The 25,985-nt window shown below is 41.7% G+C and overlaps 1 protein-coding gene across 3 annotated transcripts; it reads right to left on the bottom strand.

The window, feature by feature from the left end:
- Positions 1-223: 223 nt before the first annotated feature.
- On the bottom strand, positions 224-25,985 carry znf710b (zinc finger protein 710b). Of its 3 annotated transcripts, none has more exons than XM_020654837.3 (5): positions 25,831-25,985; positions 7,668-9,239; positions 4,098-4,289; positions 3,541-3,712; positions 224-2,900 (listed from the first exon to the last, which is right to left on the bottom strand). In XM_020654837.3, exons 2-5 carry the CDS (start codon positions 9,195-9,197, stop codon positions 2,719-2,721), a joined length of 2,076 nt encoding a protein of 691 aa, XP_020510493.1. In that variant the 5' UTR covers positions 9,198-9,239; positions 25,831-25,985; the 3' UTR covers positions 224-2,718. The 3 variants fall into 3 exon arrangements, with proteins under 3 accessions (XP_020510493.1, XP_065809140.1, XP_065809138.1); XM_065953068.1 differs by lacking the exon at positions 25,831-25,985 and adding an exon at positions 10,768-11,433 and having other exon boundaries at positions 224-2,897; XM_065953066.1 differs by lacking the exon at positions 25,831-25,985 and adding an exon at positions 10,768-11,424.

The raw sequence follows: 25,985 nt of genomic DNA, 5'->3' as shown, positions 1-25,985 counted from the left end.
CTCTATCTAAAATTACCAGAAATTAGCATTTAGATTAGCCCTTTTACCCACTTTTTTTTAATTTACTCAACGAGGGACATTTCCACAGAACTGCTTAGTGCCAGAGAACCTCCCACTTTTTATATGTGCAGCCATAAAAGAGCCATATCTGTGAGCAAACTGATCAATCATATGTGAGGAAATGATGGAAGTATAATCCATGCACAGTGCAAATCAAGCGTGAAACAGTGCTAGACCATCTTTATATTCAGTTAGTCGGACCCATGAGTGCACAAAGGTCAAGTTGACTGAGGGTTCAGAAAGACTGCAGACATAACAAAAAACATATAACTCAAGGAGATAACCTTTACAGTAAATATAAAGTCAGATATGTGGTCTGCTTTATTTATCAGTCTTCCTGCAGATGTCACAGAAGGAGGAACTCTTCTGTTATATTCAACAAAAGTCCCATTTTCTCGTCTTCCACATTAACTTTGGGGAGTGTTTAAACTTGCCTGATAGGCTGTAACTAATGAATATACTTAGGTTGTATAACTGAATGTGTTTTTTGAAACAGCATACAGCCTTGTTAGCAAAGTGTTGCTATTAACTCAATGCTAACATAATCATGGTGTGTAATATAATATTTTCTTCATATTAGTTTAGCAGGTTAGCCTGCTAATGTTGGCAAATAACAACAGAAGCATAGCCGAGGCCGATGGGAATGTCATCAGCATTAAAGGCTGGAGTACATCAATGAATCCTGAGTGGGATGTGTGCTGGATGCAAAAATCAATCCAACTGCTTTACAAGGAGGATCACACATCTCCAGCGAGCAGCGACTACAAGCCTCAGAAACTCACAAGACAGAAATGAAGGATCACTTTCATGTGATTTTGATGAGCTGTGAATGATCTCTGTGATTATTTTGCTACACAGTTAACATTTCTTATTTTATTCCTTTGCATGTCATTCTGCCCAAGACCTAATGTTGGTTGAAGAGATGTTACGTTCCAGTGTTTTCTTGTTTGTAGCCAGTTTGGAAAGTCGTCAGTCATTAACCAAAGTTCAATAAATACCTTTTTTTATTTTTACATTTGAGGAAATGTAAAACCATCACCGAAATCATTGCTTCATACTGAGATGTACTAGTGTGGCCACAAATACCTGACTCTGCAGAACATTTTTAAAAAAGCAGTCTTCATCTTTTTAAACTATAGAACCTTTATTAAATAATTCATGGTTCGTTTCCATGAGGTCTCAGTTTGATATTCCTCCTTTCCAAAAAGAACAAGAAGCCCATTCCTCAGATTTAGTGTGCATAACAAGGCTGACCCGCATGGCAGGACAGGGGAAGCTGACCGTCTTCCCCAAACAGAAACATGAAAAGCAGGACAAGTCTACGACGTTGTCAACTTTCAGTTCAATCATTCAGAATGTAAACAGGACCTCCAAGTTATTTATTTTCTTCTTTTAAACTTACAGCTCAGATTTGATCCACATCTCTCTGTTTTATTGTTCTCTCACTGAATTTACTGAACTGGAAGAGAAATGGAAACCGCCCTGTGTTGAAGAGTGTTCAAACTACACACAACAAAAAACCTGAACTGACAATCGTCCATACAAACTGCTCTTCTTCAATTTGCTTTTGAACGGACAGATCTGAATAACAACATGAAGGAAAGTGGTTACAAAAACAAACCTTCTTAGAAAGCATATCTGTTTGTGTTTAATATTATATTGCCTTTATGGGGGCTTGAACGATTCTATCCTATTTCACCCAGATGCAAATGGGTCGACAGAAAGGAAGTCAGGTCTCGATAAAAAAGTGCTTTGTATTTTTCGCTCAGTGATTCCAAAACAAGAGCGGTATGTTTACTACACCAGATCGATGATTGATGTTAGGCTGAACCACGTGGAGCAGAGGTGGGAGGTAAACACACTGCATGTTGAAGAATCCTTTGTACAGTGAAAAGGTTTTACATGTCAGTAACATTGTTTTGAAACTTTGTTTTTTAGATATTAGCTAACATTTGACAGATTGTAAGTGCCCCATCAATAATAAGGCTACAATGTCCTGTGCTTAAAAGCACATGCATATTGAAGGAAGTCTGTTCAAAACTGAGGACTGGGCAGGAAGGAGTTACTACAATTAGAAACTGTTTAGTAAGAGCATTCAAACCTATGAATATGTTGTGACCATGTATCAAAAGTTCGATATACAGTGAGTAAATAGCCGACACAGTAAAAACTTTGTTGCAAATGTTTCTAGCTGGCACTTTCAGTCAAAAAGAAAAAGGGCATACATTGGTTGTGAATGATAAAATGGCAAAATGGTAAACACATTTTTATCACATCAAATGTAACTGATGTTTTTTTTTCTTCTTCAAAATAACTGATACAGACGCACAACATTAAGATTCGACTGTCCGCCAGTGAGAGTCTTTGAGTCGGCAAGCGCACTAATCCCAAAAAAGGAGCTCAAGAAGTCAAGAGTTTCAGTGTCCGCTGCTATCAGCACCAGAGCTGAAACGTCTCCTTAGAAGAAGAGCGTCTCCTTCCTGGCTTCCCATCAGAGTCCAGTAGTTCTGGCTCTTCTGGAAGGAGGCCAAAAACTAAAAGAAAATCTCCCCCCCCCCAACCCCCAGTGTCTCTCAAAGCCTTCACAACAACTCTGTAATTTCCTTCTGCCTTTAAAATGATAACAATAAAAAAAAAACACTCTGGTCCCATCACTTCTCAGGGGGTACTGTAGCTGCTTGTATCCTTCCCAAAATTGTAATATTCCTCCATGTCCTCCATGTTTGCTGTGGTGAGTTTGGTGAGGTTTTGGGAGCCACCATTGTTCATATTGTCTGGTGATGTAAAGCTGAAGTTCTGTCCTTCATACTCCCCTTGGCTCTCCATCTCTGGAAGAACTTCTGAAATATATTTTTAGAAAGAAAACATTAAAGAGTATATTTCAAACTTCTTCCTCAGTTATTAGCATCCCCCTTCTTGAAAGAAAATCCTGTTCAAAAAATGCTTTATTGTGCTAATGTTACAAAACATCATGTTTTTAATTTCAGATTATTTTACAACAAAACATCTGAAATGAGTTGTTCAAAGTACTTCTCTGTCCCATTAGGTATTTATTGTAGAAAGTGTTTTAAAGGCTTCGTTCATAGTATGTATAATGAATAAAACACAACGTATGGATGAAGTTTGTTCAGATTTGATTGACAGACATTCTGATTTAAGTATTTCTAAATTCTACATGAGATAAAAAACACTACATAATATTCCAATAGGGAAAAAACATGAATAATTGGTTTGATTGTTGCATGTTAAAAATATATAAATGTCAAACACTATTTGTTCCTTTCTGAAAACAGATTTTGTAATATTCAGGCTGGGTTACAGCATATTGATTATTGCCTCAATTAAGGAGCACAAACCCAAGCTGCCATGACACCTGGATATGAATGTGAGGTTGAACATGATGGCAGAAGAGGAAACTCATTCAGCACACCTTCTCTGTAGTTGTTAAAGGAAAGTACACAGTAACATATCGGGCCTCACCATGTCCTTCCGGTGAGACATCCATCCCGTGTTTGACCTTCATGTGTCTGCTCAGGTTTCCTTTCAGGTTGAACTTACTCGTGCAGTAAGGACACTTGAAGGGCTTACTGCCAGCATGGAGATGCATGTGGCCCAGCAGGTTGTACATTCTGTTGAAAGACTTGCCACAAACCTGGAAAAAAAGACAAGTACCGGTATTTAAATTGATGAACGTGTAACCTATAAAAACTAGTTGTACAGACAAATGTTGATTATTATGATTTAACTGTTCTGTCTGATACAACCTTTGAGAGATTCTTAAACTGTAACTTTGTCCATTTCATTGTGGCAAACCACACAAATCAAAGCTTATAACGATGTGATACGCCCATCAGAACTGCTTCCTGTCAGCATATTTCCTCTTATCCCCCCTTTTATATTCTCTTCAAATAATCCTGTTACACTACCATGACCAGAGATTTAAAATGTGTTACCCCTTTTTGCACCAAAATGTATCTTCCAGTTGCAACCATCAACCCAAAATGAAATGTTACATATAATTCATGAAGTTCAGTCACCTTGCATTTGAAGGGTTTCACAGGCAGGTGGACGATCATGTGGGTCTTGAGGGTCTGCTTCTGGATGAAGCTCTTGAAGCAGACGTGACACTGGAAGGGTCTGACACTGTTGTGGATTAGCATGTGCCTCTTCAGGTTGGCAGACAAGGTGAACTCCCGGGAACACACGTCACACTTGTGGCCTTTCATTCCCTAAAGAGGGCCAGATAAAAGCATAGGCTTAATCATTTCATCATCACTTTTCTCCTTGTGTGACTGATAAAAGAAAAACGAAGGCGCACATTATTAAAGTAGCACATTTTGTAGTTTGATTTTTTGGATGGCTGTATTGGTTTGAGATTGCTAGATGTCTCCAGTCTTACATTGGACAAATACAACAGTGCAATATGTTACGTTGGCCATATCGCTTAGGCACAAACATTTTGATATGATCTGTTTTTCCTAAAATGTTCTGAGTGGCTTATATTTTTGCTGCGACCTCTAACAACATCTAACAACAAGATTCTGCATCCAATTTTCAAATAAGAAAATGCATCTCAAATTTGCTTCGGTGGTTATCTATTCATTGGATTTTTAGGACAAAGTTCAGTTGTACTCTTGCGAAGACGACCTTTTACTAAGCCCCTAGACACAGCATCGCTGAGTGGGGAGGTGCTATTGGTCTTCCACTACGTGGTGGGAGGGCTAACAGTTAGAGAGGGAGGGGTTCACACGAAAAAACAAACAAACACATGATGAAACATGTTTGATCCTCTGAGTGACACAGAAACAAGCTATGGAAGATTCGTCCAGTCAGTGTGAACACAAAGGTGAGAAAAACAAAGCCATGAAAATTTAACTTCACTCTATTCTATAAGAGTAGAAAATTCAGAATGTTACATATTATACCTTAAAGATTTAGAAAAAGACAATTACAACAGGTAAAAAAAACAACAACAAAAAATGTGTTAATTTAATTTCTAACACTCATATAGTAACACTAAATCAGGTGAGGCTATTAGCCGAGATGCAGCTAACATTAGCTCAGCTTGTTTCTTTAGGTCAGGACTCCTATAGGCAACTGAACCAGGTCATAATATAACCAAAGAAATCAAATAGAATACATACTGGGTTCATAGTATAGCATTTGAAATGATAGCAATAGTATGTTTTTAAAGATCAAAAGTATCAAAGTGGTGCTCGGTATGGGGAAATACTTAACCCTAGGTCATACTGTAACTTTTAAAATATTAAAGAAACTTATTTTGGGACTTTCCCTTTCCAGTGTTGTCATTATCAGTATGTCCATTACAATTATCCATCTCTTTAGCCACAATGAAAATCACGGAAATAGAAAGCACGTGTTGACTCCAGAACTTGCCCGATAATAATCACATTTTTAAGTTTTCTTCAGTCATAGGCAATCCTTTGATTTCTTTCAAACATCCACAAGTACAAGAGAAACAGAACCAGCAAACTGTGCCAACTGAGTGGTGTCACTTTCCCTAAATGTAAACAACTACAGGAAGAACATCATGGCTCATGCTATGACCCCCCATGTAACTTTCTGAATCCATGGATGTTTTATTTATGGAGCACTTGCTACAAATCCCTGGCTTGATTTTGGTGCTGCAGTAAAAGCCTCATCAAGTTTTATTCACAAGTACAAAAATAATAAACTGACGTCAAACAGAACAGCTCGTCTGCCTATAGCAGCAGTTATCATATCATGTCATGTAAATATAGTACAAGGACTGTGTGCTATGATGACAATGCAAGGTTTTTTTCAAGGAAGATGTTGGTGGCAGTTCTGTCAAACATCTGATCCAATGATATTCACATCCTGCTTGTAAGATGTTACTCATTTGTTTGCAAAACCCACAGCAGCCAATGAAGGTATCCAAGAGGTTACGCTTTCACTGCAAAAACTTATAATAAATGGATAGAAGTACTCTCTACCATCTATATTCTGCTCTTCTAGTATTCTCCAGCACATGCGACGGGAAGTGTACAAACATTGAGAAGCAGGTCACAAGAGCAGACGATTCACTCCAGCTCAGGCCTTGAGGCTCGTCTGAGTGAATATGCTGCTGCAGCACACGCGCCACTCTGCAGTTAATAACAGCGGACACAAAGTGGGCCTGCATAACTGGATGGTGGGTTATTGAGAAGAACAAATAAGTATTACAGGTCACTGGTCTGTCAGCAGTCAGTGTTTGTGTAAGCAGACAAATCTGGCAGACTGTCAGTCCTCCCACTGTCTGCTAAACAAATGGACTGTTAGTGGTGTCCACCAGAGGGAGCAGTGAGCAGACAGCAGCATGCTACAACACAAGCCACAATGGAGAATTCCAGCTGTTCTTCCATTCGGGATGATTGGAGTGGATTAGGAATTGTGTTCCCTTTAGAGTAATCAAATTAAGGTCAATCCTTAAGAATTCAACCTTTTTAATTTTTAACGGTGACTTTTTTTTTTTGGAAACTTGTAGAAATGTTCGATCTGATCAACCCTTTTCTCTCTTTACATGAAGAGTGCAGATTCAGGAAAATACAGAGATGTGATGGGACGCAGTTTTTAAAATTACATTAATAGTTAAGAGCTCAAACTGTGAAAGAATTAAGGGAGATGTGATTCTGTGGGTTTTATCAAATGGATTGTGATCTCCCAGTGTCCTCATCTATCGCTTCCTCACGTGTGCATGAGAGTAATGGCGTGTGTGTTAGTGTGTGTGTGTAGAACAGGCAGGGGGCACAGAGCAATTACAGACAGTTCAGTCAGACGAGGACTTCTGCGAGGGCATGCAGATGCTCGGTATAGTGAAGGTAAAAAAAAAATCTAATCTTTTTGTAACGCAGATATTGTACTGGTCATTTCCTCTATCGTTTCAACCCATTTTAGGTTACACTTGTTTGAACAGTAGGGATCGAGAAATTAGTTATATAAGCTGTTACAATGACGAGGTTGTTACATCATAAAGGAATGTTATTGCTGATAGGAAATTATCTTGTTACAGAACTATGATTTGTTACGTGAATAACCTCTTAAGACTCGATGTCCACAGAACAAACATCCTGGGGCTATATTGAACAGTGAAAAAGAGGCACATAATCTGATCCAGACTTGTAAGCACTGCAATGACAAAAGTCTTGAATGGACCAAAGCTGTCAAAGTTGACAAAATCCGTATTTTTTCCATATAACTTCATAAGGATTCAGTGTAGATGCATTGTAGTCTTATTTATAATGTGACATTTATCGGTTTTTACTTCCTCGCCAATGTGGGAAATGAACACACAAAAAGGTCTGTAAGGGTCTGGAGTGGATGGATGGAGGATGAGTGCTCTTACCTGTCTACTTCACCCGGTTCTCTGTGTGTAAATAAAAAAGGATGAACTGGGGTGAGGCCTTTGAACAACAGATGTGGTAGCCTCACTTTGGTGATCCAAGAGTGCCTCTTTTTGTGCGTGTGTGTGTCTGTTTGCTTTCTCTCTTGGCTATCACTTTCTCTGACATGATAGAAGAATAGCCCCCACCAGTCTAATCTACACAGGTTACATGTACGGTGAAGAGATCGGGCGGCGGTGTTTGTACCTTATGAGTGAGCGAGTGCTGACGGAGATGGTGAAGCTGCACAAACTCCAGGCCACACTGGGAGCAGGTGTAAGGCCTCGGGCTCTGGTGCTTCAGCAGGTGGTTCTGGAGCTGGCTGCGGTAAGCAAACGACTTATTGCACTCGGTGCACTGGAAGGTGTGGGGGCCCTGGTGGCTGGTCTGGTGGCGCTTGAGGTGGGCGTAAGTGGGGAACTCCATGCCGCACTGCGAGCAGACATGACATCGTCCTCGCTCGTGCTTCACCTCGTGCGCCCGCAGCTCGCTGGGGTAGGCGAAGCCGCGGCGGCAGAAGCGGCAGCTGTAGGGCTTGACGTCGGTGTGTTGGAGCATGTGTCTCTTCAGGTGGCTCGTCTGGGTGAAGCCCTTCTTGCAGACGGTGCACTTGTGAGGGCGAGTACCTTGGTGGGTCAGCAGATGGGTTTGAAGGTGGCTTGGCTGCTTGAAGAGCTTCCCACAGTGTGGACAAGCATGAGGTTTGATGCCGTTGTGGCCCAGGATGTGCGTGACCAGGTTGTACTTGGAGGTGTAAGACTTATCACACATGCGGCACTTCCAGCGCTTCAGACCGTCTCCCACATCCACACAGTACGATTCATCGATCTGAATGTTGATGTCCAGCCGGTCAACTCTGCGGCCACCGTGCCGCCGAGGAGGCTGCGGGTGCGGAGGCTGCTGGTGCTGCCCTCCTCCGCTCCCATCGTTCCACATCATGCTCTGGCTGCTGTCTTCGTACTCGCCCCCCATGCCCATCTCCCCCGAATCGTAGCTGCCGACCTCGCTCGTCTGGAAGTAGCTGCTGATGGCCTCATCCTGCTGCGAGGGCTTCATCATGCTGTTCCCCTGGTGCTCCACGTTTTCTTCATCCTCTCTGCCGCCTCGGCCATGGGCCACCATTGGACGCTGGGCCTGCAGTCCTCTGTGACCCTGCTCTCCTCCTCTGTGGCCCACCTGAGGGGGAGGAGGGTGAACATGTGTGTTGGCTTGCTGCTGGTTGGAGGCTTCGCGCTCACACTCTACACAGTTCTTGTTAGTGCCTCTGAGGGTGGCAGGATCCACCTGTACTAATCCACCTCGGGGAGCCATATTGTTCAGCATGTGGACACAGGAGGGCATTCCAGAGTTCACAACTTCCCCTTTAACATGGGACGATGGCACGTCACCGCCCTGGAGACTGATGCGGTCAGGGACGACCATTTTTGCGTCAGGATGTTGAGGCGGCCCCTGTTGCCACCTCCTCTGGCTGCAGCTGGGTTGCATCTGTCCGTCTTCTCCTAAGTTGTCTCCAAGGTAGTCTCCGTTGGCTCCGATAAGCTGGTCTGCGTACTCGTAGTCGACTCCGTCTACTGGTGGTGCAGGGGACTCTTTGGGTTCGCCGGTGTAGAAGCCGTTGGGTGCAATAGTAGCTCCGAACACTTCATTCTGGGAGATGAGACCTAGCACGGCAGCCTGGGCCAAGGACAGCACGACTACAGGATCTGTTTGTGTGCCTATGTCCACCAGCCTGGCCATTACCTTGGGCTCACATCTACCCAGGCGCCGGCTCGCCTCCTCCTGGAACAGAGACAAAAGGGGACAGGGAGGTTAACCCATTAGCACGACAAGGAAGCATTTAAACATCTGATTATAGAAATATAGTCAGTAATGGCATTTTTATGACCGATTCTACAAAACAGTTTGTTGGTAAAACAAATAAAAGCGGGCGCTTTTTCTCTGTCATCAGTTATAGCAAAGGTATGTTTTGCTGTTTCAGACAATTTCTGAAATCCATCATTAGATGAAAACCGGGTTGGAGATGCTAAAAAACAACAAACGAGAACACATCAGAAGCAGCCAGTAAATTAAAAAAAGTGATGACAATAATTTCCAGAGCTAAGTGTTGCATACTGTCCTCCATTGTGAATATGTCCATCAAAAGTGACCCAATAAGGAAAAGAAGCTGCCTCGGCTCATCGTCCAATCAGAATGTCTCTTGGAGAGACTTTGATTGGCTTAAAGTGGCTTTTGATATATCACTGAAATACTAAACATGAACACTTTACGTGAACATTTTCCCCGACCAAGACCAACTTTGTCACAAATCAACAAAAAAGGTTACCAGAATAAAAACTGTCCGAAGAAAACCTTCAGTCCCAGTGAGTGACAGAGAACTGTGAAAGACACTTTCTAATCCAGAGTGCTAACCATGTATGGTTTGCTTGTGTGTGTGTATGTGTGTGTGTGTTAGGGGATTAGATGGCCTACTGATCAACACACAGACACACACAGACACACACACACACAGACACACAGACACACACACACACAGACAGACACAGTCACAGGAAAAAGACAGGAAAAGGAGGAAGAAAGAACTGAGCAAGATTAAGAAATGAAAAAGAATGAAAAAGCAGGAGACAAAAACAGAGGAGAGACAAGAGAGAACAGAGGGGGGAGAGAGGAAAAAGCAGAGGGAGGGAGGGGAGCGGGAGAAAGAGCTTAGAGCAGGCATGAGTAGTGGAGGGGAGGGGGGAGAGAAGAAAAAGAGAAAATGAAAGGTAGGGAGAGAGAGAAAAAGAGATATGGAGACAAGGGGGGAGGGATGAGAGAGGGAGGGGGGCACAGAGAGAGAGAGAGAGAGAGATAGAGAGATAGAGAGGGAGGGAGGGAAGGGAGAGCAGAGTGAGAGAGTGAGAGGGTGAGTGTGAGGCAGCAGTCAAAAGAGAGCAAGAGGAAGAAAGAAAGAAAGATATGAGGAGACAGAGAGAGGGAGGGAGGGAGGGAGAGAGGGAGGGAGGGAGAGGCAGTGAGCAACCAGGAGACAGAAGGAGAAAGAAAATGACAAAATGAAAGCCAGACAGGAAGATAAAGACTGAGAAGTGAAAGAGGCAGGCAGGAGAAAAGAGGGAGGAAGTAAGAGTTGAGAAAAGCTCAAAAAGAGGCAATAATAATTTAATGAAATCAAACAATTAAATCTGCAAACATCAACTTGAAACGAAGAACATCCACAGAGCATTAACCCATTTTCAAAGACATTTTCTAGCTGTACTTGGTCATCACCACCTCAATAAAGTCGCTCTTTAAATGCTAAGATAAAACTCACCACGCTCCTCCTGCTGTGAGGTTTCAGGTGCTTTAAGGATCTCATTCTTTAGTGCAAGTGTGGAGTGAGAACAGGCTCTGTTCGCCTCCTATTTATACGCGAGGGATGAGAGGGGGCGGGGCTTACACTGCCTGCCTCCATCCCTCTTCTTCTTCCTTTTCCACACAGTTTTGTTAGTGACACCAGCTAAAATAAACAAATAGTCCTCCAACAAATGAGCATGTGCTACCAGTAGGTTTTTAAAAACAAACAGCTAAAAGGAATTTGTACAAAGCTGGGCTTAAAGTTGCGCGCACACACACACACACACACACACACACACACACACACACACACCAACAACAAATAAAATAAAATCCTATCAGGCTGAAATTATGGATCCATGGGGCTACCTCTCTCGCCTCCCCTTCTCTCATCATTCCGTCCATCATTCTCTTTCATTGCCTCTCTATCTATTTATTCCTCAATCTATTTCTTAGTCCCTTTCTGTTTCCTCCACCCGCCCCCCGTTTTCTTTTTTTCTCACTCTCTCATTTATCAAGCAGGGTTTATGAGTAGGGAAAAGTGTTGGAAGATTGTTTGGTGCACAGACTTGGGAGGAGAAGTGTCTGATAGGAGAGAGGGAGAAACAAGAGAGGGAGAGAAAGGTGACTGACAAGAAGATGAGCGAATGGAGGGAGAGAGAGAGAGAGAGAGAGAGAGAGAGAGAGAGAGAGAGAGAGAGCGAGAGAGAAAATGGAGAAAAAGAAGGAGGAGGAGGGAGTGGAAGGAGAGAGTACTGACGGAAAAGAGAGGGGAGGGGTAGAGGGGAGAGACAGAGAGAGAGAAAGAGAGAGAGAAAAGAGAGAGAAAAGAGAGAGAGAGATGGAGGGGGATGGGATGAGTAGAGCAGAATGCGGTAAAAGAATAAGAAAAAGAAATGGAAGATGGATGGAGGGAGGGAAGAAGCAGATGAAATGAGTTAGGGGAGGGAATAAAAGGTATGCTGCTGATCATATTGATGCATCAAACCGGCCCAAGTCTCCTTCTCTCTCTCTTCATCTCAATCACACACACACACACACACACACACACACACACAAATTAAGTTTGCTGATTGACAGCTCAGGAAACATGGAGGTTCCAGTGTGAGGGACTTTCATCTCTCTTCACGTCATCTCACGACCAGAGCACACACCCTTAGTAAAATTACTGAGATGAGATAACTGTTGAGCTGTGAGATGATGCCAACAGTGACCCGCGAGTCCACAAAGGTCATGCCCGTCCTGCCAAGGATGAAACAGAGACGACACAAAAAGCTCCAAATAACCGAGCCGCAAACTACGTGGACAAATGGTAAAATGGGAGTTAAGATAGACCGACAGTTCCTTCACGGAATGATTTAAAGTATGAAACACACAAATCTTACATTTCATCAAAGTTAAACACTTCTGATGAGGTCTGTTCATATGAGACACTGTGAGAGGACGGAAACAGAAAAAAACAAAGATGCAATTCATTATAAAGCTGGAGTTTCTTCAGACAATGTAAAGCTAGAAAAAGTAAACTGTCTATTTTAACAGTAGATGATGATGAGCTTATTAACCTGTTAGAGTCTGTTCCCTCTACATGTTGTGTACACTCATTTCCACAGCCATCTTTTCTGTGGATCTGTTCTGAGCACTCTTATGTCACAGAACACAACTGTTCAAACACCATGAGCTCACTTCTCTCAGTACAATGTGAAGCACCGCTTTGTGTTCACTATCAGCTCGCTCATTTACCATTAAGCCTCCTGTGGACAGGTGGTGAGAACTAGCATGTATGCTAAAACACTTAAACAATGCATCGTCCAATGTGACTGTGATGTCCATGTCCAATAAAGTCTAAATAATAAAAGTAGGAATTGAGAGTAAATCCTTGATTGTGCTGTGAAATGCTGGGAAAAAATGTTGAAAAAATTAATGTTTTTTTTTTTTTATCCTGATGCTACAACCCAACTCCTCTCTTCTCAATCACAACACAGGTCATCACGTAACCTCCTCAGTGAGATGTCGTCATTCAAATCAGATTTAACATCATTAAACAATATTACTGGCTTGGAAATCACACTATACTCAGTCTGCTTTTAAAATGAATCTATTTTGCATAGTTCACCATCTTTGATGTGTATGTCTATTTATATTAATATTTGCATTGTATACTATGTATTCTATATGTATGGTACTTTATAAATACAGGTATAACAGCTGCTGCTGGTCTGTTTTTACACTTCTTTGCCGCTTTGTTTCTCTTGATCTACAAACTATGTTTCTCTTCATTCTCAAATGTCTTATGCAGCATCACAGCCCCCCTCACAGTGCACCTGAATACGGCTGAAATGACAGTAAGGAAAACTAAAAACTTTAAATTCCTTTCTCTTTATTTGATCCTGATCTTAACTTAATCAAACTTCTGATTTCCCGTAGTAGAAAGTTTGGGATGTTGTCAAACTGATCAAACATTTTCCATTTGCAGGGAACTAAAGCGACCAACTCAGCTTCACTACATGCAAAGAGTGCGTGACATCAAGTTTTCAGCTACAAGAAAAGACGTTCTGTCTTGTCCAATTGCCAATCTCAGCATTACGGAGTTATAAAATGTTTGAGGACACTTTTAAAAATGAGATACATTAAACCCAATGGGTGTAAAACACACTTAAGAGATCCATCTACCTCTGCTTTCTGTAATCAACAGAACAAACATCCCAGATGGTGATCATATTTAAGATGCTGAGGTGGGATGACAGTGCCTGACATGGTTTGGACAGGGTTGACTCCTATCTATCAACCCCTGCCACTTCCTGGTTTGGTGGGGATCATCTGAGGGGACCGCCATGCGGCCCTGTACTCCTGTCAGGAGTCAGGTTAATCTTAAAGCACATAGTGGTATTTTGGTATATCAGGGCATTAAAACATCCATTTAATGTATGGATTCATCACTGGACCCTTCAAGGCCAACAATTCTGAAAATCTCTCAATATCAATTAAGTAGATAATTTAGCCAGGTCTTGCAAATCTAAAGTTAAGCTTCCTATGACATGTCAAAAAGGGTTTTTGTATTAAAATATGTTTCTATTTGCCAAAGTTGTGTACCGTAAAAAAGTGTTGATATCCATAATGAAACGCAGCATGGTAAAACTGTTGTACAGTCCTTCACACTGAGTTTCATTACAGATATCAACATTTTTTACAGTACACAACTTTGGAAAATAGAAATGTATTTTTATAAAACAGCCGAAATGCAATGTGAATTCACAGACTGGGACACCAATGTTATGACGTCACAGAATCAATATGAATGTACAAAGACGTGATGATGGCTGAGCTTAGATACTGAAAAGAGTTATAGACGTAGGTGTCAACTAATTCAACAATATTTGGGTTGTTTCAGTTATTCTTTAAGCACAATTATCAACTGTTTGATGATTTGGTTTGTATAATGATTTGTAGTCTTGGGCCTTTGAGGTTTGGACTGATGGGAGGAAAACTAAAGTTGGTCAATAGAGATACTTTGGGCATTTCATGATAAGCATTTTTCACTTTTTTTTTGCAGCGTTGAGCCATGGCAGTTGTAAATATCTCCAGAGTGTCTTCAGCGATGTACATTCAAAACTCTGTTATTGGGGTAATGTTGTCAACACCTAGTAGAGCAAACTTCTTGCCTCACATTATTATGTACTGTGTAGGTTTGTGTTTGGAACAAAGAACCACCAGACAACCTGTAACACTGTGTTTGATCAAATGATATGGAGCTCAGGGTATGAGCTCATCGTGTCAGTGAATGTGAGAGGTGAGGCAGTACCTGGTTAGTTTGCATTCCCGTGAGGAAGGTGACGGCCATTTGTGGCAGTTTGGTAGATGGGAGAGTTAAACACATGTTGACTAAAGACAAAAAAGCACGATGGTGAGATAATCCACTAACATGGCGCATAGTTAGAGAAGGCGGGAGGTATTTTAGATATTTGGGTTAATTTGAATAACCAAGGAACTACTGGTGAGTAACATAAGATACAAATAGGTAAAAAGGAAGAAAAGTTTAAAGTCAAAATAAAGCTTTTATTAGTGAACAACAGCTTCTATTTCTTATCTGTCTAATATGTTTAATATTTTCTGGGATAGAAAACGGTTGTTTTTTCAAAAATAAAGTTTCTACCATAAATGTAATGGGGAAGTGTGGCAAACAACGGGATAGAGAGAACATGGAGGAAAGAGAGAGAGAATGAGGGAAACAGCAGAGGACAAAATGGGGGCGTAATAGAGGAAGCAAAAAAAAGAGAGAGAGAGAAAGAGAGAGAACAGATGATTGCATGGAATGAAAGAGGGATTGAAGGGGGAGGGCGAGGAGGAGATAAAGAGAACAGGGACGGGAGGGGGAGTGAGTGAGCGAGTGAGGGAGTGAGTGAGTGAGTGAGTGAGTGAAATGGTGGAGTGAGAGAGGAGAGGAGGAAGAGAGAGAAAATGAGAGGCAGCGGTGGGGGAGGGGAGGATGTAGAGGGAGAGCAAGAGAAAGAAAGAGAGAGAGAGAGAGAAAAACGATAGAATAGAGAGAGAGATGGGGCAGGGAGCAACGTGAGAGCGAGACAGAGGGAGGGAGGGAGGGGCAGTGTGCAACGTGAGAGAGGAACAGAGAAAGAGAGAGAGGGAGTGAGTGAGAGAGAGAGAGAGAGAAAGAGAGAGAGGGAGTGAGCGAGAGAGAGAGAGAGACAGAGAGAGAGAGAAAGAGAGAAAGGGAGGGGTAAAGCCTGATGGAAACCCAGAGCGAGAAAGGGAGAGAGAGAGAGAGAGAGAGAGAGAGAGCGAGAATGAAAGAGGGAGAGATGAGGGAAAGGGAACAGAGAGAGGGGGAGGGGAAGAGTGCTGGAGAGAGAAAAACAGAAAGAGGTAGAAAAAATGGAGCGAGCGAGGGAGAAAGAGAGCACAAACCCTATCTCCCTCTATTTTGTGGTTTCACAAACATGGCTGCAGCATATAGGAACAAGAAAAAGAAGAATGGTAGGTTTTCACAAGGCCTCTTTCTCCAATGTGCGCGCACACAAATACTCACAAACATCAACATGCCAATCATTCTGGGGGGGAAATCAGCTCCATTAAGGTATACTGTGTGTATATAGATGGGAGGAAAGGTCCAGGTATCTTCATAGGTAATGATTCTCAATAAAGTACTGCTCATATATTGGCTGTACTCTTTAAAGCACAGGTACATTGGTATTTGTTCATTGTCGGACATTGTTGAGCCAACCTCAAACAATAACCAGACAAGTCCTACTTTTTCCCTTTGTTGGTTTGTATTTCAGCATCATGCCATTAAAAAGTCAACTTTCACCAGTTTGTGTTTGGCTATGACTCGGGATGTGTTGATACTAAAGAACAGTCCAAAACATTCTTAAAGGGATACGTCACCCGTTGAAACATGAATCTGTATTGACATTGGGTCATGTAGTAGAAATGTGAAGTAAATTTTGAAGTTGGTGTCTTCTTGGCTGAGAAAAGGCAGAAAGTGTCTTTTTGGCTCATGTGGATGAAAGACACCAAATCCCAGAATGCACAGCACCGCAGGCCACTCCCACTAAGGTCAGGTTTACAGACATATTTACTTCAACAGTATACGGCTGTTTTCCTCAACTGAAAGGCAGGCCTTATGTCTCACTGCTGAGCTGGTAGCGGCCGGCGGCTGCCAGCAATGTAGCTACGAGATGGCTGCGGCCAATAGGCCGGTTTTGTTTCTCGGCTGCTACGGCCAACAGTGGCCCCAGCGGCCAGCGGCGGCTCCGACCCCAGTGGCCACTGGTCACAGCAGCCAAGACACAAGACCGGCCTGTCGGCAGCAACCATCTCGCCACTATATTTATATTTTTTCGCCATTATCAGCTTTCTCCATAGAGCCTGTTAGCATAGCTTCCAAGCAATATGGCGGACGTTAAGTTTGGATTCTGGGAGTGAGTTCCCACCCACTGATCTGTGATTGGTCTGTAGCTTCAGTGGTCAAAAATATGAGGAACTAGCGTTGTAGTTTCATCCTGCAACAGCGATCAATGATGCAAAATAACGATTTCTGCGTCACTGGAAGCTCCTTTTCAGATTTAGAAATACAAAGATTTCCAGTCTCAGGGGAAAAATGAGGGCAGGATGCACGACCATTCAAAAATACTCCCAGGTTTCTAATGATACAATGCTTAATGCAAATGGGTGAAGTATCCTTTTAATAATAATAATAATAATGTATTTTGATCCCACAAGGGGAAATTCAGTTTTGCACTCTGTTATATATTTTAACATGCTTCACACACACATGCACATACAGGATCCTGTGGACATGCAATATTGGAGAGATGTCAGAGTGAGGGGGGCTGCCCACAGCGAGCGCTCCTGAACTGGTGGCTGGGTTCACTGCCTTGCTAAAGGGCACCTCAGCAGTGCTCAGGAAGTGGACTGACACCTCCCCAGCTACCAGACCAATTTCCAAATTTGATCCATACCGGGACTTGAACTGGCGACCCTCCGGTTCCCAAATCGAGTTTTTCACTAAAAAACTGAGCTACTGCCGCCCTCCAGCAAGATTTTGAGGTACAAGAAGCCGATCTCTTCAATGAAGATGAATGGATGTTTATTTGCATTGCAAATAAGAAACAATGGTGTCTTCATTCCACCAAATAATGGTGTCAAATAGAAGTCAAATTGAAACTGAAACTGCATCTTCGGTTTAGAGGTGTTGCTCATTGTTTTGTTTGTTTTTTGGTTAGTAATTGTAGGTAGTTAGGTTTTATTTTAATTTCTTTTCACCAATTACAAAGTTAGTTTTTTAAAACACTAGTTGAGAGTACTTCTGTTTTACTTATTGATTTGAACAGCTCTCATTAGCCCTTTTTGTTAGCCTCGCGTTTTTGTATCACAATTTTACTTCTTTTGTAATAAGTTACTTTGCTTTACCAACACAATCTACTTTTTTAATTTTCCTCCCTTTCCCCCTCACGAGCCTGGTCACACGTCTTCTTGGATTGCACTTCATACTGCCATGATTCACGTGTGCATTAAGTGTGAAAATAGGCAAGAGGCTCTGCAAATGTTCTTCTCCTGTTGATCCAGGTGACGACCGCTGCAGAGAGGAGTCGTAGATGGACTTAAGCTTCTTTAGCTTTTCTAGTCTTCTGACTACTCAAAGTGCTTTTACTATTCAAACACTGATGGCAGACACTGCTATGTAAAGTGTTCATCAGAAACTTCCCAGAAATTTCTAGAATTTGTTCGGTCGCCATAAGTGAAAACAGCTCTAGATTTGACTTTTTACCTTCCATGCAAGAAATTCAGGATTATAAAACAAAAGCTGAGCATTATGCCATCAAACAGTATCACTTGTGTGTCGTGTAGACAAAACTCATTTTAAATTCTGGATAAGCGTCAGCCCTGCTATTCTCTTAAATGCTGCTTTGGGTCCTAGCACTGTAGCACACATTTTGAAATGACACCCCCCCTCTCCTCCATCAGGTAACCCTCATGTGTCCATGGATACACTCCTCCCCTTTTTTCTCTCCCTGATCCCCCTCTTTCTTCTTCATCGCTTCCTTTTTTTAAATTTTTTTTTATCATATTTCATATACAATTCCTTTAATGCTCTGCTCTTCTCTGCTCTGCGCTTCAGTTCTTCTCTAACAGATCTTATTTAATGCACATGTGGTGTTTGATCTTCAGGATCCCTGACCCCCCTGATAGACCTGTATCAAAATGCAAAAACAAACATAAAAAGGAAATCATCCACTTTATAAAAGGATATTCAAACACCCGGGTTAATGTTCTGACAATGGATCCCTGAAGGGACCGATACCGCATGTTAGAACAAAAGGAAAGGGTCTTTACACTTGTTCTTCTGCAGATTAGCTACACAACAGCGCCCCCACAGACAAGAGTTATATCGAGTGTCTTTCACAAGGAAACTTTGAACAGGAAAAACTTGTTAAGGAGATTCAACCCTCCTGACTGGAGTTTTATTTTCGTTGCTCAGGATTTAGTCCTCCACCTGACAGAGTGTTCTTGCATTTGAAAACTGAATGTCATCATCACTCACATACTCTTGACACATCTTTTCTGATGTAATGGGTTGAATAGAGAGGAATATTTTGTCAACTATCAACTTAAGGTGATTGACATCCTCAGATACAGCCAGTCACAGCAGCTTTAACAAGGCCTGAAAAACTCAGCAGGCAAGCACCAAGTGGATCTGTGTGGTAGAACATTTAACAGTAAATATGTGAATATATATATGAATAAATGGAGAAAAAGACTTGAGCATGACATTATCTACATGAGCTCAAATAATCCCTTACTGCAACACTGCAGAACTCAGGAAAAACTAGCTTTAAGATCTGAACCATTCAATCTGAAATGACAGCTAACATTTTCTACACTGCGTACAAATTCTATGCAATACAGCCTCTTTGATATGATGCTAATCCAGTTTGTACCGTCCAATACATTTCACCACCAATCCCAAAAACTGTGTCCACTCAAATAAAGCTGCTAACAATATTCTCATCCCATCACTTACAGATAATTCAAGAGCTCATTTGCCAAATGAAGCAATCTAAGGGATGGATTATAGAGGAGAGGTTGTTCATACAATATGCTGTCTATCTAACACCCTCAGATATTAAAAGTGTTTTTTTTTTCCATGGTTTGGAATGGCCACATTGAAAGGTGAGGAGGAAAGCAGACTGTAATGGAGAGGAGACAAACACAACACACAGTTACACACAAATAAATGGAATTAGCCCTAACTCCTATACTTCAGACTTTGAAACACTTTTAGGGAACTCTTTAAAACTGGTTGACGATATGTAGTTTTGATGGGGAATACTGGCGGTTTGCTCTTCTTTCACAGAATGTAACTGTGGGGGAAAAGAAGATATTTAATCCATCCAACACCAGCATAGATCCTGTGAGATGCTACACCTCGCAGCATTTCTTGGATTAAATGTCTCAGTTTATATGAATTCATTTGCATTGCAATTTTAAGCTGTGGGCTTCTTCATCACATGGGCAGCAGATTCTCTGTATCTTCTACATGTACTCATATGCAGTAAGCCCGATACATAGAGCCAAATATTGATATTTTAATTGAAAAGGATTCTGTGTTTAACACAGTCCTCTGCAGATTAAATCGCTGTGTCACTACTTCATGACTCCTCGAGCTGGTGTATATCGGAATATATCGGACAGGGGTGAAAAGAAGTTAAAGTAGGAAGAGTGATAAGAGGTGGAACTGACACCAAATTGCAGTGATTAAATAAATTCATCAGTCCTGCACTTCACCTCTGAAGGGGCATTTTGTATTCTTCAGTTAGACAGATTTCTTTTTTTCATTCTATTATTGTCTTGCAATATATCAATTTATCAAATACAGAATATTAAAAGGTCCATTCACTGAGGTCCAAATATACTAAATGAAATGATACAATTACCTTACTACATCATCAAACATTAAGGAAACATGCTATGTTGAAGTGCCGGCTTCTCTGTTTTGATTCCTGTGCAGAATGGTTCGTTTTTGTTTAGACCAGAGAAGCAGGCCGATTTAAAGCACCCCACACGATCGTTTTGCCCCTCGCCCCTCAGTTTGCCAGGCACACGGCAAACCAACAGGTGTAGCAGCGATGGAAGCAGGCGAGTGAACTTGTTAAGACATAACTGATTCTTCCCAAAAGCCTCTGCATTTTTCTAATAAGCTCCTCAGAAACATGGTGAAATTAAGGATGATACTATCCTTTTGAAAACTGGAGAGAGATTTGAAACGCAGAAAGATTTTTAGAACGATGCAGAGCTGGTTTAATACTGAAGCTTGTGTGTACATGACATCATCGCAACCTGTGTTCACATCGTCTGGAGGTAGGGAGGAAGGTGCTGGAGGGGACAGATCGCTTGTTTTGAATTTGGACTGCAGTAAACAATGCGTATCAGAGTTACATATTGCTCCTTTAAGTTTTATAATGGGCCAAACATCATAGATTGTATCATATCCTCCAGAGTTACCCGACAGTTCCCACGTCTACAATTAAATATGGAAAGTGTTTTTGTTTTTGTTTTATTCTGAAAACCCCTAATGGCCAGTGGTTAATGATGTGAAAGATAAACAAGCTTCATTTGGACTCCATATTTTCTGTGTATTATACATTGTTATTTATGTTAGTGAGACTTTTAAACAATAATTGAAACTTCTCAGTTCTCTATGGAGGACCATGTAATTCCTAATCAGCAAGGACATAAACCTGCTACATGGGGGATTTTTTTTTTTTTAGTACTGTCATTTTCCACAGCACTGTTGTAAAACCCATATGAAAGTAATGGCATGAGCAACACACCAGGTGTCATCCAAATGAAACATTATAAAAATGTGTGAACAGTCTCAGTCTCCCGCGGGAACAACAAGGTCCATGCACAGGTCTGTGGCACAGTCAATAACAAATTACATTCTCCGAAACTAAGAGGCAACTACTGCAGCATCACCGGCAGAGCGTCAGGTCTGTCACAGAGACACAGAAACAGCGCGAAAAGACAGAGAGGGAATGAGAGAAGGGGAAACAGAGACGATAAGAGAAGGAGACAAAACAGAGAGGCATCCACACACACACACACACACACACAAACACACACCGAGCTAAAATTACATTCAAGAGGGCATGAACTAGGCCACTGCTCTGCACTATGCTGGAAAGTGGTAGTTAGCTAATTGAAAAGAGGCTTGCTGAGACCTGAAGGCAACACTGAATGTAGTTAGTGGTTACATGAGAACAGAATATTTCATTTTGAAACAAGAAATAATTTCATTTAAAACTAATGAACAGATTATACGCTATCTTCTTCTTTTAAACTGCAGAAGAAGAAAACATGCAAAGCAAGTCCTTCTCCATGCAGATCATTTGGCAGGATGTGAGAGGACTGAGTGAAATAACTGACTCAGCAGACAGACAACTAGTAGCATCTTCACACACAAAGCAGGCAGGGACAGACAGCCCATAGTCACACCACAGTGACCAACATAAACTGGCACCTAATAAGCATTTCAGACACTAGTTTAATAACATCACAATAACAATAATATGTAACTTCTGCCATTGTGATTGTGAACTGTTTATTTTAGTGATTTTTAAATGTTCTATTTCAATGTTTATTTTTTCCTCCGTCATGATGCTTTTGGTGTCTTGGGTGAAGCACTTTTATTTTGCCTTGTTGTTGAAATGAGCTACATGAATACACTTTTGGATAGACTTTTTGATTTAAAAAAAGGACCTGACTGATGAATACGATTGATTTATTCTTTTATTGATCAGCAGCAAATAGATACTGTGTATTTTCCCAGTTCCCTCCAGATTCTAATGGAACATGAAGTAGGTTTCATTCAAAGCATTGTATGGCTCTACTTAGTAAATACCATTGACATGCTCTTGTAAATAAAGTATTATGATATGTTCCACATCAGCCTGCCAATATTTCTAAAGAAAAGGAAAACATTAAATTGAGACTTCTGGGACTGAAATGTGTTTTGCAGGTTTTCAGTTATGGGAAGTGTAAGACAAAATGTTGACAAACAAATACGTTTCAATCGATGGTGGTAAAACAACAAAGTTATAACACATGATCTGTATATTTATACATTTGTGAATCAAAAATCCATGGCAAACCAACGAACAAACTTCATCCACTCAGACTGCAAACACTAAAGCACATTTGGAGAAAAGTCTCACCAAAGTCAACAGCTTCATCTTCAGGGGACCATCGTTGGCTTTTACATCATTTTGTTTCCATGTCTCTGGTAAATGTTGAGATCATTTTTTTTGCACAAAACGTGAAAGTTTGACCTGGTGGCAACTTCAGGAAAAGTCAGAAGATCACCAAGATCTTTCAGGGTCTAATCTCTGGGCACCAGGCATGTTAGTACTGCTTCTCATGGCAATTAATAAAAACAGCTCAATCAATCAAGTTATATGACACAAGAAACCAAAAATAAGATCCTTAAGGTGGAATTAAAGGAATAATCAAAGGATCAAGTGTTCAGTCTGTCCAATAGTTGATGAGATATTTTAGTCTGGATAACATTGGTTGACACGAAGACAAACACAACCTAGCACGTCTAAAATAACTACCAGATGTTAGGCCCAATATAAGGTTTTAGAGAAGAGGATCAAGGGAACAAATAAATAGTCAACTGAGAAATGATTATTGTTATTATCAATGACAATCAAAGCATGCTGTTAAAGCATGTGTAAACACAAAGCTGAATGTCAGTGTTATTTATCCACTATTAAATAAAGAAGAGGTTTCTCTGAGTGTGGTGGCATTAAAATGGGCCGTAACATTCCTCTAATACAACCAACAAACTGGCAATTCACTGTGGAGGTCGTTCAGCGTGGCTGTATAACAAACAGACCCCACACATTAGGCCTTTGTGCTTCTAGAAACATCAGCCCTTTTTTTTTAAACCCTGCCTGCAGCACAGCCGAGCTGCAATGTGCTGACACCATCATCAGCTATTCTAAACCTTTTAGCACAGCTTTATTCCCACATCCTGATAAAGAACAGAGCGAGAGACTAAAAGTGTGAGCGCTTCATTTTAATTTATCTTAATTAAATGTGTCTAATTCTCAGGCTGCTATGATGAGTGGTATATTTTTAATATATTATTGAAGTGTAGATGAGTCTGGCTGGACCTAAATCAACACAGTCACCCTGCAGCTGATGATCCATGGATGAATGGCTTATGTTCCCCTGAGTAGCATACAGATTGTGTAGCCGCAGCAGCAGTAGCATTGTAATAACACATTATTGATCCAAACATGGGAAAATTCATTCATCACTGTACAAGTCAAGCCAACCAATAAATACAAAAAACTGTTCTGTTAAACTTGGAGGCATAAATCCTTCAGACAAAGTACAAGTGAAATGTTGAGAACTTGTCAGTGCTTCTTGTTGAGCTCGGCATTTTTTATTTTTTTTGCTATGATATCATTAAATCAACTTAGAGAATCATCATAAATGACATGATGCCAAATGCTCGAACATCATCAAGCACGTCTTTAAACAAAGTAGAGGAAATACTAAATCATGTTGCCTTTGTTATTCACTTTGGAGCACAAACATGAAAGTCAAGACAGAGCAGGGAAGACATGGTTAGAGGACAATAAATACAGCAGCAAGCTGAGAGACAAGTTAGGGGAACAATTGAGTAATTGGTGAGATGCCTTTTTGAGCAAACACAGACTGGAGATGTTACCATCAAACAGAGTCAGTGAAAGAGGCTCCAAGGACTAGTCAATCCACTACTGCTCGACAATTCAGGAAAAAAAAAAAAAAAAAGAGCTGAAAGAGCTGATAAATGCCCTCTTCACAACATCAGAGGTGGAGGTGGACTCTACAGTGAGAAAAACCAAAGCAGCATCACTTGACCATCACTCCTAAGGCAACAAAGGAATGCAAAAAAAAAAAAAAAAGCCTGGCACAGCTCAATTTTAGAGCTCCAAAAAAAAAAGAAAAAAAAAAAGATATTCGACCAAAAAGCTGCAGCACCAGAAAAGGGTGAGTGGGGACAGAGATGGTTGACACCCAGCACTCCCTCGTGGCACTATAAGATGATTAAGCCAGTCAAATCAAAGTGTCATGTGTCAGGGATGCACGACTGCAGAAATGGGCCACTTTTGAAGAAAAAAAAAAAAAATGAAGAAAAGAAAACACTTGAAAGATCTGCAGTGTGAGTAAGATCAGCATAGTGGCAGGTGATACCTTGATGCTGAGTCATTTGAACATTTCCATCTAAATGACCATCAATCACATGACCCATAGACCACAAGGGGAGAATGTCTTTTTAATTACTGCCAGCCACTGAAGTGCAAGGACTGCAAACTGCATCACAGCACATCTATAGGCCCTGCAGGCTGCCAACTGGTATGCACAGTATGCTGCTGCCTCGCTGCATGCAGTGCACCATCCACTTTTACATTATGAAGACACTGCATGGCCGGTATGCAAAGGTGTCATTTCTCTTTCTGGATCTGCATTTAAAATCCCCTAAAAATGGCACTGTAGCAGTCCAGAACAAGACGCAAACCAGGACAGGCGTAGGGGAGCCGCACGTCCCCCCCTGACAGCCAGAGTGAGACATGCCCTGCCCTCATTAGTGCAGAGAGGACAGGCTACCTGTGGCCTATCAATGATCTCTGACAGCCCATCAGCCAACCTGTGGTGGTGGTGGGGGGGGGGAGAGACAGGCCAGCACAAGAGCGAGCAGCCCGGGCTACAGGTTATCTGCTGCAGTGCATCTCCCCGGTGCTCTGCGGTGTCAACATATCCCTCTCTGTCTGCAAGGGGGTTCCGACCAAAAATGTGATCGCCAATGCAACGCCATGTGGGCTAGCATAGACCAAAAAGCTGAGCGGAGTTAGCGTTACCTTGACAGTGAGACAACCCCATATTTCTCCCCCCCCCCCAAAAAAAAAAAAAAAACTTGCGCTGTATCTTTAAAAGAAAAGACCCGACAGCTAAACAGCGAACAAACTTTCTTCAAGACAGGCCTACGCAAGACATCTTGGCCTCCCGCGTCCTGACATGACGAGGTGGGTTCACATTGATGATGGGGGCAGCTAGACCCGGGCTAATGTGGCCTGGTGTAGCCCCTACTCCTTTATGCGCCTCTTTCTCTCCCCCCCCCCATTCTCTCCATCCCCTCTCTCTCTCTCTCTCTCGACGCCATCTGTTTGTGGCATGAGAGAATGTGGAAGTAAAAAAAGAAAAGACGACATTTTGACTGTAGTTGTTGACCTACATCGACCATTTGTAAGAAGAATAAGGTGAAATCAACGCCGAGAGACGGCCGTGCAAATCGTACGAGCTTCAAAATCGCCGCACATAAGGCGCATACATTTAGTCTCCTGGTCAGGAGGAATTTAATAAGTTACGCTTGAAACACTCCTCCGCCTCGCCGGGGCCGGACAAGTCAACGCCGTGTAAACGTTTCCTCTTCAAGATCGCCAAGAGAAAGAGAGACAGAAAACAAGCAACTCACCTGATTCCAAAATCGGTTTATGGTGGCGACGTGATTGTGGTTGATTTTAATGTGGGGGAAAAAAAACAGTTTCAAACGGAGGTGTCCCCGTTGTGTGGAGCAGGAAGGAGGGAAGGGAAGGCAGGAGAGAGGGGCTGACGTGAATGAATAAACAA

Source organism: Labrus bergylta, chromosome 3 (assembly GCF_963930695.1).
Source record: "Labrus bergylta chromosome 3, fLabBer1.1, whole genome shotgun sequence".
NCBI classification, from domain to species: Eukaryota; Metazoa; Chordata; class Actinopteri; order Labriformes; family Labridae; genus Labrus; species Labrus bergylta.
Note: the sequence above shows the minus strand (reverse complement) of the source record. Positions and strands in the feature narration are given on the sequence as shown.

Coding starts and splice junctions, on each gene's coding strand:
- znf710b (XM_065953066.1), bottom strand. CDS start 10,812: ATGAGATCCTTAAAGCACCTGAAACCTCACAGCAGGAGGAGCGTG. Junction 9,240..10,767: donor CTCACAGCAGGAGGAGCGTG/GTGAGTTTTATC, acceptor TCTCTGTTCCAG/GAGGAGGCGAGCCGGCGCCT. Junction 4,290..7,667: donor AGCACTCGCTCACTCATAAG/GTACAAACACCG, acceptor GGCCCTCTTTAG/GGAATGAAAGGCCACAAGTG.